The 14465-nt window shown below is 47.8% G+C and overlaps 1 protein-coding gene across 1 annotated transcript; it reads right to left on the bottom strand.

Moving 5' to 3' along the window:
* Positions 1-2312: 2312 nt before the first annotated feature.
* Positions 2313-7690, bottom strand: LOC125514937 (putative adagio-like protein 2). Its single transcript, XM_048680310.1, has 2 exons — positions 7206-7690; positions 2313-4494 (listed from the first exon to the last, which is right to left on the bottom strand). The coding sequence occupies exons 1-2, from the start codon at positions 7463-7465 to the stop codon at positions 2892-2894; spliced, it is 1863 nt and encodes a 620-aa protein (XP_048536267.1). The 5' UTR covers positions 7466-7690; the 3' UTR covers positions 2313-2891.
* Between the last annotated feature and the right edge of the window lie 6775 nt (positions 7691-14465).

The raw sequence follows: 14465 nt of genomic DNA, 5'->3' as shown, positions 1-14465 counted from the left end.
TTTCAGGTTCTTCATGTAAATATATAACTTTTGCCACCTTATAGCACCGTCGGGTCTCGGTTCCGGTCCGTGGAACCACCTGTCTGTTCTTCGAAAAACACCGCCGCGAAGATCTTCGTGCGCGACAATCGGTGTGGAAATGTCCCGTGGTAATTGTTATGAAAAAACTGCTCCAACTTTTCTGTGAAAAGGAAGGTTTGTGTGGGTGTTTGGTTGTGTGCTGTGCTTTCCCTTGTGCTGCTGGGCTTGTTGCCAAAGAAGAGGCTTCCGTGCTGGGATGTGTCTGAATGAATGCCACTTGTGTACCGTATATCTATCTGACTGCGATTTGCGTGCGGGAGCGGACTGCTGATGCCCGTCCTGATCCCGAACCTTGTGTGGTTGCTTCCGTCAACCGGTTTCCTGCGTGATTCCGGGTTGACTTGGACTTCCGTTGGGCCGCCGGCCAACGGGTTGAAGATGCGTTTGGAATCCTGTTTGTTTCGCGCTTTCTTTAGAAGATGCAACAGCTGATGATGCTCCGTTAACTTGCTTGCACGGCTTCATCATCGGCTATGGCCACGGAACCTTAGGTTTAGATAGTAATACTACTTGTCATGGTCGCATCAGCATCGGGAGGACTGTTATTTTTAGCAAACTATAAGGTTTGCGCTACGCAATTCGGGCACAAGATATCTGGAAATTGCTGGGCTTTCAGGTCATTTTTTTTAAATGGAGGCAAAAGATTTGCCTCATCCATTAATTAGGAAGGAGTTTAGAATTGCTTTCACAAAGAAAAGCGAAAAGAAAGATTACAAGGCAGCTACTCTCCCGGCATGATTTGACCCAAGTGCTTTGCGCCTGTGGTTACCCAAAGGTTGGCATCGTTCTATATGTTTGAAAGCAAGATGGACCGAAGTGTGGACTTGTGGCGAAACACCCGTCCATTTCTCTCGCACCATATGCTCCAACATGTTAGCATAGTAAGGGAGGCCATCGCCTTCCGGTTCGGCATATTAGTAGCCGACATGTTGAGCCACCGGTCCTTGATGAAGCGCATCGTCATCCAAGAAGAGATGTCGAGGTAGTCGAGCTTGAGCCAACCCTTGATCATACCCCATAGTCTAATGGAGTACCGGCACTTGAAGAAGATGTGGTTCGCCGTTTCCATCATCTGTTTGCATAGTGGACAGAGGCCACAGTTCGGCCACCCTCTCCTCTCCAGTCTATCCGCCGTCCAGACGTAGTTTTGTATTGCCAGCCATGCATATGTTGACCGATCTCGATCCGTTGTTCTTGAAGAGCTGCTTCGGCGACAGAATAATAAATCACCGGTACTTGGGCAAAGTTGGATTGAAGGAGATGATTATCGTGGTTGCTTGGTATATTTGGTGGCAACGCGAGAGTTTGTAAAAAGGGTGGCCGTGGCCCCTCCACCTCGGTCTGCTTTTGCTATTCAAGGTATGGCAACGAACTATGCGAGGGCCTTTTCAAAATCCGAACAACAAATAGTAACATGGTGCAGACCACCAAGACTTTCATATAAGCTGAACATCGATGCATCTTTTATTGAAAATGGAACAGGTGGAGCAGGTGCAGTGCTAAGTAATGCAATTGGCGAAGCTATTGCAGGGGCTTGCGGGCCTCTAGATCGATTACTTGGGCAGCGACAGCGGAGGCAACAACGCTTCGGAAGGGCCTGTACATGATGGAAAAGTTGGGTTGTGTTCCGGTGATAGTTGAAACAGATTCTTTGGAACTTGTACAGGCTTTTGATGGGGTCATTCAGATTCTACATGTCCCCGCTGTGCTGCACCGGTGGAGGATGCTACCCCCTCCACTGCCCATTTGCAGTGCAAGTATTAGCAACACACACGCGTGATTGTTCAAGAAAAGGGGTCTTCAGATTGCATCCAGAATTGGGAACATCTCCATGCAACAGGAAAAGAACATGGTGGCACACACATCAGCTAGACATGCTTTTACTTCTAATTCTTGTGTTTTGAGGGTAATCCCCGTAGCTTTATTGTCCCGGCTGTAATGAATGATGTATCGTTATTCAACTTGAAATAATGTGCGCCATGATGGCATTCCCTATAAAAGAAAAAGATTTGCGCTACGCAATTCGACGCTAGTTGCCCAAGTAGCGAGGGTTCCTAAATGTTCACGCAAGCAACTGGCATCCAATCAGGAGCTGGAAACTGGAGTTTGTTAGAGCCGATGGGAGCTTGCATTCTTCCCAGAAATCAGATCCCAAAATGGCGTCATAAGGCCATTATTTATTCTGTAGAAAGATCCTTGTAAGCTCTGCAAATTACAATCTACAACAAATGTCGCGGGGAAGCAAAACTCTGCCTGTTTTCCATACAACCAGTCCTGATAACTTTTTAGCTACAATCAGAATTACAACTTACAAAGGTATAAACTGAAAAGTTTTTGTCAGCGGTATTAGTAAACAAACAATGTGAGAGGAGTAACCAAGCAGCTCGCGGAAAACATACAAGGTACAGAAAAGCAAAGCTCAACATAACCGGCGGGCGGTCGGAATTTCAGGACCAATTACAACATGTGTCACGACGGCAGTGCCACAGAAGTGTTGCACCGGAGACTCCAGGTATACGACGCCAGTCCCTTTTGTTTCCATATCAGAGTGCTGGAAACATCTGACGAGAACAACACACATTGAGGGTTATGGATGATGATTAGTTACCTTGTAGTAGACCAAACAGACAGCAGCAGCAGCAGCAGCAGCAAAAGCAGAGAGAACATGTTCCTACTTCATAGACAACGGGGGGCGACTCCGGGACATTGCGGGAGTAGCCGGCTTTGATCTACTTGAGACTAGCCTTCCAAGCATAGACAACTAATCTGCCACAAGAGTACCTGTGAACTTTGCTGGAGACTTTCTGGTCTCATACTAATGAGCTCGCCAAAGAGAGCTCATGTATTTCAGTCAGCGTCCACTCTTCTCCAGTTTGTCCTCCAAGAACTATTGCCTTTGATCCTTCCATGACACACGTACTGTGTCCCCATGCAAACCTCGGAGGTCGCCCTGGAACGTTCAGTATTCTCCAGGTAGGTTTCTCTTCGGTCGGATCTAAGAGGTAGAGCTGTGAAGCGGAATGAAGACCTGCTACCGAGCCACCAAATATCATAATTCTCCCTCCGGGAAGGCTCACGGCAACATGGTCAAGGCGAGGAGGCGGACCAACTCCAGCGGGGTTGCAGGCTCCAGGCATTCCGCTACCGGTGATGCACCGCCAGGACGGCGCAGCATCACTCAAGTCCATTGTGAACACATCACCAGACCTGAGTCGCAAAGGGCCGCTTTTGGCAAGGCCACCAAACATCAGGATTTTCCGGCCATCGTAGACAGAGAGCGAGTGCCCCAACCTAGAAGGCGGAGTCCAAGGTGCAGGTATCTCCCTCCAAACAGGCCTTTCCATTGTCACATCCAAAAGATGAGTATCACTGAGGAGCACACCAGAGTCGGCACAGCCACCAGAAACCACCAGCTTCGATCCATCCAGTGTGCAAGAGCTATGCCATGACCGTGGAACCGGTGGTGTAAGGCCAAAAATCTCACGCCATGTAGGATGTTTTGCATCCAAATCCAGAATAAACACATCATTGAGCAGGCCCTGGCCTCCACATCCACCAAACAGAACCAACAGCGATCCATTTAGGCATGACAGGGTATGGCCCCAGCGGCCAGGAGGAGCCAACCCCACATTGACGTGCCTCCACTCTGGCTTGCTCGCACTCAAATCCAGCACAAATGTATCATTCATCGGCTGTGCGTTAACACCTTCCCCACCAAACAGGACTACACGGTTTCCTACAGCACAAGCACTGAAGTTACAGCGAGATGGCTCCACTGAACCCCCGATCGTCAATTTCTTCCAGGTGACGGCTTCCAGTGTAGTCAACTCCCTCGCTAGCCGTCCCCATGCCAAACTTTTTGTGCCAGCCACATTCTCAAGAGCCCGAGTTGCGTCGTTGCCCCATGCATTCTGACAAACCATTCTCCAAAGGTGATCATTCTTTGTCATGTGATACAAACGTTTACATACAGAGTTTACAGATGCTATATCCCTAGGTGACAATCTTGATAGGATCTTCTGGCACAGTACCTCATCGCTCAGTTGGAAGAGATGAGAATACTCAGAGCAAAAGTTACCCTTCCCTGTTGGACTTGGCCGTAGAGTATTATCTGGTGTAATCCATACTGATCTCACAACTTCCTTTGCCATAGAGCCAGGCAAAGGCCCCAAATCAACATTACAATCGTTGAAGAACTGAATGCCCATATAATGGGTTATTGTTTCGTCATCTCCATATATGGGCTTTAGTTGCAGACTCGTCATAAATGGAGAACCATCTTTCCTAAAATTCAGCAGATCACCCTGGAACTCAGTTCCTTCTTCTAAGCATCTCTGAATCTCAGTAACTACTATAGCATCAACAAGGGGATGTCTCCTCTGAGCAAATGGTCCTCTGCATTGCAAAAACCGGCTGCAGAAAAAAATACCAAAACAATTGTCAATAACAGAGGTAAACTAAGCAAAGTAAAATGGCGAATGTAACATGTTCAACTAAGTTACATGATAACTCAAAATCGAAATCAAACATTGAGAAATTGACCAAATATAGTATTACATTAGCAAAGATGAAATGTATCTTGGTGTTGCTAGCAAGTTGATTAATAGCTCGACTATATGTTCTATTTCTTTTATTTCTGTCCATGATGGTATGATAAGTAATAACGTCAGCAAAACAAGTTATGCTCAGGAGCTCCTCACGACTTCACTATTTAAACACCCAAAAATGAGTTGTCTTAACTACTTTAGCCCCCATAACACTGAAGACCACCATTAGTTCAGCCACCTCTACCAAAGCTACCACTATTATCTTGCATAAACAACATAGGAGTGCATATGTGTATCCAGACAACTTCTAAACAGTTGTATCAGTAGAACAGTTTACAGCGCTGAACGATCTAATGGATTTTGTTTACCTTCCTCTAAAACATTTGATGTTCATCTAATCCTGCCTTGTGCACACACACACATTACTTGTAAAAAGAACTCGTATATCAGGCAGAGAGCCTTTAACCAAGTATTAGTTACTGTTTCAGCTTTTACATTGACGTTTCATTATTTAATTTATTCTAACAAGAGAAATATTTTTGGAACAGCATTATGATGTTTTGTCAAGTGAACACCGTTTCATGAACATATAGCCACATCTCTCAAACATCATCAACCACAAACTCTGATCATTTTCCTTTCTGCTCGGCTTTGTTAAATAATAATTAGACCTGATGCTAAATTGGTGATCCTTCTTACTGCTTCTCCACATAGCATAACATTTTCAAACCTAAGACAGTTGACTAGCTGAATATTTAATCTTAGACCACACTTCCAGCAAAAAAAACTGATAGAGTTAACTTTTTTCAAAATAGAAGGTCACCAGCCAGGGAAGTGCTACTAGAGGAAGGGCAAGTAAAATTAAAGGTAGTGTTAAAAACTAAGAGTTGATTATAGAATCCACAAATATTCTAGTTATTTCACACTATTTAAACTCAAAGAGGACTGGCATCCTAATAAAAAGCAGACAGGTGTTCCATCCTAAATCAATTTCCAATGAATAATTAAGAGGAGCGCAACACCTGAAGACAAAGATAACTCATCATAGAAGTGCAACCATATAGTAACTAACTGGTTAGTTTTTGTTGGAGGAGAAGAGCAGATAGACAGCTAACCAACCACATATCACTTTAATTGTTAGTATGATCTCTTTCTGATGCTTCTGATGCTTTAAGTAATTAACATTAACATCATGATTCCAGTTGATGGTTTTTCCGTGTCAACAAAGCCCTTAACTGGACTAAAATACTCTGGACTCCTAACTACGATATGGCTTCCTTTACTGTTCTCAGTGGGGAATTAGATGCATGTTCTCGGAGACTCAGAGTGGAGCTAGATGTGTGTATCTCTTTCATCGAAATTCACCTAATATGAATCACTGAAAAATAAGTGTTCATGGGCCCAACTGCAGCACCCACAAACAAACGGTGACTCATGTCTCTCACTAACCATCTGCCTCATTTGACACTGATGGTATCAGCACCAAACAGAATATATATACTAGTATACACTAACTAATTTTGTAAAGCAAAATTGAACTACTAGTTCCTGCTCTTTATTCCACTAAATCACTTTCAATCCAATACCTAGAATTAGCAGCATGTACTCAGAGTCAGATCCCCCACAAAACGTAAACCAACACCACCCACACACCCATGGCGTGTCGCCAAAGCTCGAACTCGCCGCATGCCCGAACCATAACTAATACTCCTCCTAACTACAATATGGCTTCCTTCACTGTTCCCAGTGGGGAGGTAGATCTACGTTCTCAGTGTGAAGCTAGATGTATGTATCTCCCTCATTGAAATCCATCAAATACAAAGCACTGAAAAGTAAGCGATCAGGGGCCCAATTGTAGGGCAAACAAACCGTGAGCTCGTCTCCCTCTATAACCATCTCCCAGATTTGACACAGATGGTGACGAATCACCAAACAGAATATATATACTAGTATCCGCCTAACTAATTTTGATTGCAAACAAATTGAACTACGAGTTCTGCTCTATGTTCCACTAAATTAGTTCCAATCCAGTAACCAGTATTATAGCAGTATGTACTCAGATCCCCCACAAAAAGCTAACCACCACCGCCCGCGCCATGGCGTGTGGCCGTCCAAAGTTTGAATTCGCCGCAAGCCCAACCCGTAATTACTCACAGAAGGCAAAATCAGCAGGCTGAAAGGCAGAGGGGGGCACTCACCAGTTCCTCGCGAGCACCTGAATAGTAAGTGTTCTACGGGCCCAATTGTAGCACAAACCGGTGGGATCGTCTCTCTCAATAACCATCTCCCTAATTTGACACTGATGGTGATGAATCGCCAAACAGAATATATATACTAGTATCCGCCTAACTAATTTTGATTGCAAACCAATTGAACTACTAGTTCCTGCTCTAAGTTCCACTAAATCAGTTCCAATCCAGTAACTAGTATTATAGCAGCATGTACTCAGATCCCCCAAAAGCACCAACCAACGCCGCCCGCGCCATGGCCGGCCGAAGCTCGAATTCGCAGCACGCCCAGACCGTAACTAGTCACGGAAGACAAAATCGGCGGGCTGAGAGGCAGGGGGGCACTCACCAGTTCCTGCCGAGCACCTCCTCGGCGTGGTACCCGGTGGCGTCCTCGAAGCCGCGGTTGACGTAGATGATGGGGAAGTCGGGCTCGAGCGCGTCGGACACGACGAGCCCGCAGGCGCCGCCGAGCACGCCCTCGATCGCCAGCGAGAACCCGCCGCCGCCCCGGCACCCATCCGCGCCCCACGGCCCGGCCCCCTCCTCCCCCTCCTCCTCCTCCTCGTCCTCCTCCCCGCTGCCGTCCGAGTCGCTGTCCCACTCCATGGCCCGCCGAGAGCCCCTACCTATCCCATGGCGCGCGCTCGCTAGGGTTGGCTCCTCTCTCGCTCGCTGCTCCTCCGCTGACGCCGCTGGGGAAAAGTGGGAGTTCGTTGGGGGATTCGATTTAAATAGCCGGATTTAATCTGGGGGAGGAGGGGGTGCGAGGAAGAAGACGAAGCAACGAGTGGACGGACGACGCGGGGGCGGGGGCGGGGGCGGGCGCGAGCAAGTGGAGGTCGACGAGAGGACGTGCGGGGTTTGGTTTGTGGGGGCGGGAGGGCGATCTCGGCCGTCCGAGGGAGGGATGGACGGCGGTGATGGGAGGCCGGGCCGGCGTGCGCTGGCCGGTGGTTCTCTGGCCACTCCCGCTGAGCTGAGCACAAGGGACGGGGACGGGGACAGGGTGGTGCGACCGGATGGCTGAGTGCTGGTCTTTTCTTTTAAAGGGCCTCCTGCTGTATCACACTCGCTCACTGTAATTCCATGAAATTGTACTAGTTGGTTTTATGTTTACACAAATTGTTTTATGATTTTTGTGTTTGTTGAGCTTTAGAGGTAGGTTTGGACCGAGGCGGAAGCAGCGGTGATGCACGGTGGAGATGATGTGGTGGCAAGGATGAACATTCACGGTGCGGGGGTTAGAGGCTGCTGGTTTGGGCTGGGCTGGAGGACGGATTACCGGAGGTTGAGCTGGCGGTTTACGAAGAGGATAAAAGTCGTTGGGTTCCAGACTCGTCCAAATTGATTGTGTTTGGCGTGTTTTCGGGCGACTATCGTATATGCAACCGCCTAGCACTATCCCCTGCCGTGCAAGACGTGAAATATCAAATGTGCCATCTTCTAAGTTACCGGCGTCACACAAAATGAAGCTCTCTCATGCGTCGGGCCTGTAGGGGGTCTTGCGGGCCATGGCTGTAAGGCTCTAGGCGTTATTTTCCTCGTTTGGCTGGCTGGCCCACCTACCAGTTAATGCGTGGATTTATTTTTCCTAGGGCTTTTCGGTCCCACATGTTGTTGTGGTTGTGTTGGAAGGTGGATGAGTTCACGGAGTGGGTTGTGCTATGTGACAGCGGGGACAAAGGTGGAGGATGCACTGACAAAGTGGTAGTGCGGTAAGAGGCAATTTCTTAGGGTAGCCGACTCCCTCCGACCCCTGGGCCACCAAATTCCTACTCGTCTCATCTCCCCTTACACAACTGCTATGGCATCATCGGCCTGCACGCATACACATCCACTGTGCTTCTCTGCCACTCCTCTAAGAACAAGGGACAGGGACATGGTAGTGCGACCGCATGGTTGAGTGTTTTTCTTAAATGGGCTTTGTTGTATCGTAGTCAACCGCAATTTCACGAAATCATAGTCCGGTTTTGTCATCACATATATGTATTGTTCGTATTTTGTGGTCATCGAGCCAAATAGTCGGACAATATGTAGCGGAGGCAAGTCTAGACCGAGCCAAAGGCTGTGAAAGATTTGAAGTGGAGATGACATCAAGGATTAAGATTCGCAGGTGGGGTTAGGGGGTCTGAACTGAGACATCTACGTCGGAGAAGACGGCGAGGCGCTGCAGGGTTAGAAAGATGACCAAGGCTAGCGGTAAGATGGTGGCTACGGGAGGACAATGCATTGAGGCAATGTGGTAGCGGTGCTAGCCATGAATGGGAAGGGCGTTGGTTTGGCCTGATGGGAGAGCGGCTAGACATAAAACCCATGGTTGAGCAAGAAGATAAAAGTCATTGCATTTTAACTCATCCAAATTGATTGTGTTTAGATGCATTTCAAGACAACTATTGTATATATGCAACATCCTAACATTATTTTTCGGTGTGGCAAAAATGTGAAACATATGGTACGTATTCTGCTTTTCAAATAAAGATAGAAGGCGTTTAATACCACACGATGTGGCAGCCCGGATGACTCAGACTACACATGATTTCACAAATGTTTTTTTAAATGGGACTACGGTGGGCTTATGCCTACCTAAACACTTTCATTCCAAGCCACAAGGGGGACCAAACAAGTTCACAAGAAGATTTATGAGGAGAAAATGGAAAATAAAGGTTCCAAGAAAGTAACAACATCGTTTTAATATATTGTGATGTATTAACGTAAAATGGTCATGTGCTCTCCTTTTATTCCCACGATGCGGCACCTAACCCATGCAGGAGGTGTTCCAATGGATCATGAATTGGCTGGACGCATCTACGCCATCTACCTTCCTCTCTTTTTTACGGTTAGCGAGCTGGTGTATATATTTTATTTTATTGATTTCCTGCGGTGAGTGACCTGAAATTAGTCAGCCGGTGGCGTATGCAACCATGTTGACAGAGTTCAAAGCACACTTGGTTGGTCTAAAACTAAAAAGGTGGATAAAAGGGGTGTGGCTCTAGCGTTTCCTCCACTATGTCTTGTAGCTAGGGCGAACTCTCCTCTTCAGGCTTCACCGGGGAGCACGTGGATTTATCTCCCGTTTGCCTGTCGCTCCGGCGATCAGTGGCGGAAGGGGAATCCCGGTGTCTTTGCTCCGGTTAATAGTTTAGGTTAGAATTTTAATCCTCGTTGGTGCGGTGTTCAGGCGGATGACGGTGCTTCTTATTTGAATTTGTCCTCAAGGCTCTAGTTCTCCTCGAGTCCGTCCGTCTGGACGTAGTCGATGGAGTTCCAGTAGATTCCTGTCGTCTCCTTTGAGCAGTGAGGTTGGCGTTTCTGTGTGACGAGATTTGATGTTAGGTGCTTCAGATCTATTCAAGAGTTCAATGGCGACTGCAGCTCCAGGACGTTGGTTCTTAGAGGCATGTGCATGAAAACTTCCCGGCTATCATCGACAAGGTCAAGCCGGTTCTAATAGGGGAGCGGCGACAACGGTCGTCGACAACTTGTTCGACGGCGGTAGTGGTCGTTGGGTCCTCGAAATCTCGGTGTAGTTTTATATTTTCGATAAACTTTTATAATGGATCTGGATTCTTTAAAAAAACGAAACAGTGACAATGGGCGCTACCTACTTGGAAAATGACAACATGTAAAATACGTTTATATGAACATTTAGCGAACTCCTTTAAAAAGTGTGTACTGGACAAAAAAGGAATTTACATTCTTTTTTTGAAAAAAAAACTACCTAAGTACATCAATTATATAGAATGCATACCTTTTTTATGGCTCGTGCATATTTCTGCAAGGTTTTTCTGCTAAGTTGGTGTACAGTTTTATTTCACATTTCAAAGCACGCCTACATTTTTTTTTACATCATCATTGCCTACTGAAGTTTTTTAATTTTTTTTTAAACGGAGGCAAAAGCTTTGCCTCATCTCATTAAAAAGAAGGGGAATAACAAAGTCTGCAGAGGGTCATTACACCTCACACAAATGAAAAAAAATACAGTCCTACTCTCGCGGCATCAAAGAATCCAAATGCTTCGCCCCTACGATAATCCAGAGCCTCGCCTCCACTTTAATAGCCTCGACTAACACTCTTGGCAACCTACATACATGCTCGAACACCCTCGCGTTTCTCTCTTTCCACACTTCCTAAGTAACAAGCATGATGAGTGATGAAATCGCCTTCCTCCTATGTCCACACCTAAGGACCACTGCCGACCACCACTCTTTGACTGTGGCGGGATCCTGTTCCAGGCCGCCACATCCAGTTCAGGGGCATCCACCCAAACTCTGATTGCATTCCAAATGCGGGGCAGAGAACCTGCATTGGAAGAGAAGGTGAGCTGCGGTCTCTGGCTCCCTCTTGCAAAGTTGACACAAATTGCAGTTGGGCCACCCTCTTCTTTGCAGTCTGTCGGCCGTCCAAATTCTATCCTTGATAACTAGCCACGCAAAGAACTTGCACTTGGGCGGAACCCAGTTCTTCCACACCATCGTGGTCATGTTGGGGGGCGATCGCACCCTCGAATTGGGCCCTATAGGCCGAGGCCGAGGAATAGATACCGTCGGCGGTGAGGTTCCACTTGATATAATCGGGTAGGTCGTCCTATAGGTGTACCATAGTGAGCTTCCCCCAAAGGGCGCAGAACTGGTCAATGTGTTCCACCGAGAGACCTCCGGACATGTTGATCCATTGGATCCAATGATTTTCAAGCAAGGCTTCTCGCACGGACTTGTTCTTGTTGGCAGAGATCGCGAAAATGGCCGGTGCAATGTCCTTGGGCTTCGTTCCATCTACCCATGGGGAAAGCCAGAAACGTGCCATCCTACCGTCGCCGACAGAGATTGTCGTGGCAGCATATGATAGATCTCTGTCAGTGGTGTCGCATGGGTTTCCGATGCCCACTCATGTCCTGTGCGGCTCCTTCCACTCATACCAGAGCCATCGCAGCCTCAGAGCCCGGGCATACATATGAATATCAAGGATACCCAGCCCACCAAGCCTCTTTGGTCTACACACGAGTTTCCAGCTGACTTTGCACTGGCCGCCGGAAACCTTATCCAAACCAGACCAGAGGAAAGCTCTCTCAATGCCCACAAAGTCGGAGATAGTACCCTCCGGAAGTTTGAGTGTCGTGGCATGGAAGGTGGCCAGGGAGGAAAGCACGGGCTTGACGAGCTCAGCCCTTCCCACAGTCGTGATGAGCCGTCCCTGCCAAGGTATTAGCTTCCCAGCAGCCTTGTCCACGAGGTGTTGAAGATCGACCTTCCGCAAACGATGGACCGAAAGAGGCAGCCCAAGGTATCTCAGTGGGAAGGCAGCGCGAGTAGCCGGGAAACACTCAAGGATGTCGTCAAGATTGAGGCCATCACAGCGAATAGGGGCCACCAAGCTTTTCTCCAAATTTGTCACAAGGCCGGTGACCTCACCAAAGCCCTCCAACAGGGAGGTAAACTGTTGAACATCCTCCTTGAAGGGAGCCACAAAGATTGCGGCGTCGTCTACGTACAGGGAGGTGCACATGCGGGTGCTCCTCCCACCTATCTGGTGAAGCTTGCCCTTGCGTGTGGCAGTGTCAAGGATGCTTTGGATGGGATCAATTGCTAGGACAAACAGGAGAGGTGAGAACAGATCTCTGGAGGATGAGGAGTGCAAAAGGAAAGCAACCATATCTCTGAATCTGGTTGGGAAACCTCGGCGACAGAGAAGCTCCAACAGATAGTCCTATCGCACGGAGTCAAAAGCCTTTTTGATGTCCAGTTTAAACAAGAGAGTAGGCTTCCTCAATCGGTGCATTCGCCTAGCCATGTTGCGCACGTACATGAAGTTATCATGAATGCTTCTAGTCCTTATGAAGGCACTCTGGGAGCGGGAAATTAGCACATGCATGAAAGGAGCAAGGCGTGAAGCCATCATCTTCGCCACAATCTTAGCCACTGCGTGGATGAGGCTAATGGGCCTGAAATCCGAGATGTACTTCGCGCCATCTTTCTTGGGTATAAGCACTATATTAGCCGTGTTGACCCATTGGAAATGATCTCCGTGAAGGTTGGAGAAGCCGTTAACAACGGCCATCATGTCTTCCTACTAAAGTTTTTTATTGACTTCAAATGTTGCATCAAGGCAATACCGAAAAGAATTCACACATAGCCTCACCCACAAGAAATAAAAGCAACACATACTTTAAATATGAAATGCAGTCTCCCGCAAAAAAAAATGTAATGCAGTCCCGATCAAAAGGAAATGACTGTTTATTCATAGGGCTGACCGGCTAAGCACACCCCCCCCCCCCCCCCCCCCCCCCCCCTCCCCCTTTTTTCATGTTTTGCTCATGCGCTGGAAATCACAGCACGTAGTTTTGTCAGTTGCACCTTTTAGTTGTTTCATTCTTTACCTACCAATGAAATATTGAAATGATACGCAATATTGCGTATTTGCACAAAAAAAAAGTGACAGGATGCCGGTTACAGAGTCAATGTTCCTACAATGGAGAAGTATGTTTCTTTTAGTCAAAAAGATCTTACCAATTAACATAGCCGTAGTAATGGGCATTTAACTTCATAATATTATCCAAGAGTAAGCTACTATTTTGGCATTCCAAGACAAGATATGGGAATATAAGAATTGCAACAGTTTTCGTGATATTCGCATGGCAGCGAACCCACAAGCTCAGCCACAGTTCGAGAAAGCAACCTTTTCGAGTACTATCTTGGATGGGATTATAAGTTGGGCGCGTGTTTTCAGGTCTTCGATTTTATTAGTGAGTAAATGTGTTATGTCATAAAATATATAGTTTCAGATTAATCAGTGAATGAACTTTCTAAACATATATGTTTTGCTAGTTAAATTAACAATCTAAATTTTCATGCCAGACTTATATTCTCGTCCGGAGGGAGTACCCTGGGCTGTTTGGATGCTGTCCACGGCAGCCCTACCAAAATTGGTCGTGCCAATGTTTTGGCGAAGGAATTCGGCGCCAGCGGCTCGCCCACGCGCGGACTACAAAAACTAAACGGGCGACCAAAATATCGGCCGTGAACCAAACGCACGCCGCCCCCATTGCTCAACGCCAAATTATTGGTATCTGCCCAACTATGCTTGCCAAAGTGTACAATAATCTCTCAGTAATGCTTGCCAAATGTTGACGCGTCCCAAGTCGCCAAGCTCAGCGTCCACATCACCCCAGATGCTTAGAGCATCTTCAGCCGCGCCTCCCAGGCCAGTTTTCGGCCGCCGGCGTCAAAAAATCGGCCCAGTCACGTCCCCAAGGGCTCAATTTTCGTCGGCTCGGGCCGAATTTGGCGTCGGCGGACCCAACCCGACCCCGGCGTGCTGGGGGCGCTCGGGGGCGCCGGGCGAATCTTTTTTGGCGCGAAAGAGCCGCGGGCCCTCCTTGCCAGCGACTCGTCTCGCTTCTCGCCACTTCGTCATCCTCATCGCCTCGTTTCCCGCGGCGAATCAATGCCAAAGCTGTCGCGCGCTGCCGCGCCGGTCAGCCTTCGCCATTGATGCCTCACGGGCAGTGCAGTGAAAACGAGACGACGCGCGTCCCCTCGCATGCACACGTAACGCGGCGGCCACGCGTACGCGCGGCGCCTCCGCCTACATAAAGCCGACCCCCAGCGCG

Source organism: Triticum urartu, chromosome 6, assembly GCF_003073215.2.
Source record: "Triticum urartu cultivar G1812 chromosome 6, Tu2.1, whole genome shotgun sequence".
In the NCBI taxonomy this organism is placed as follows: Eukaryota; Viridiplantae; Streptophyta; class Magnoliopsida; order Poales; family Poaceae; genus Triticum; species Triticum urartu.
Note: the sequence above shows the minus strand (reverse complement) of the source record. Positions and strands in the feature narration are given on the sequence as shown.

Coding starts and splice junctions, on each gene's coding strand:
- LOC125514937 (XM_048680310.1), bottom strand. CDS start 7,465: ATGGAGTGGGACAGCGACTCGGACGGCAGCGGGGAGGAGGACGAGGAG. Junction 4,495..7,205: donor GAGGTGCTCGGCAGGAACTG/GTGAGTGCCCCC, acceptor TTTTTTCTGCAG/CCGGTTTTTGCAATGCAGAG.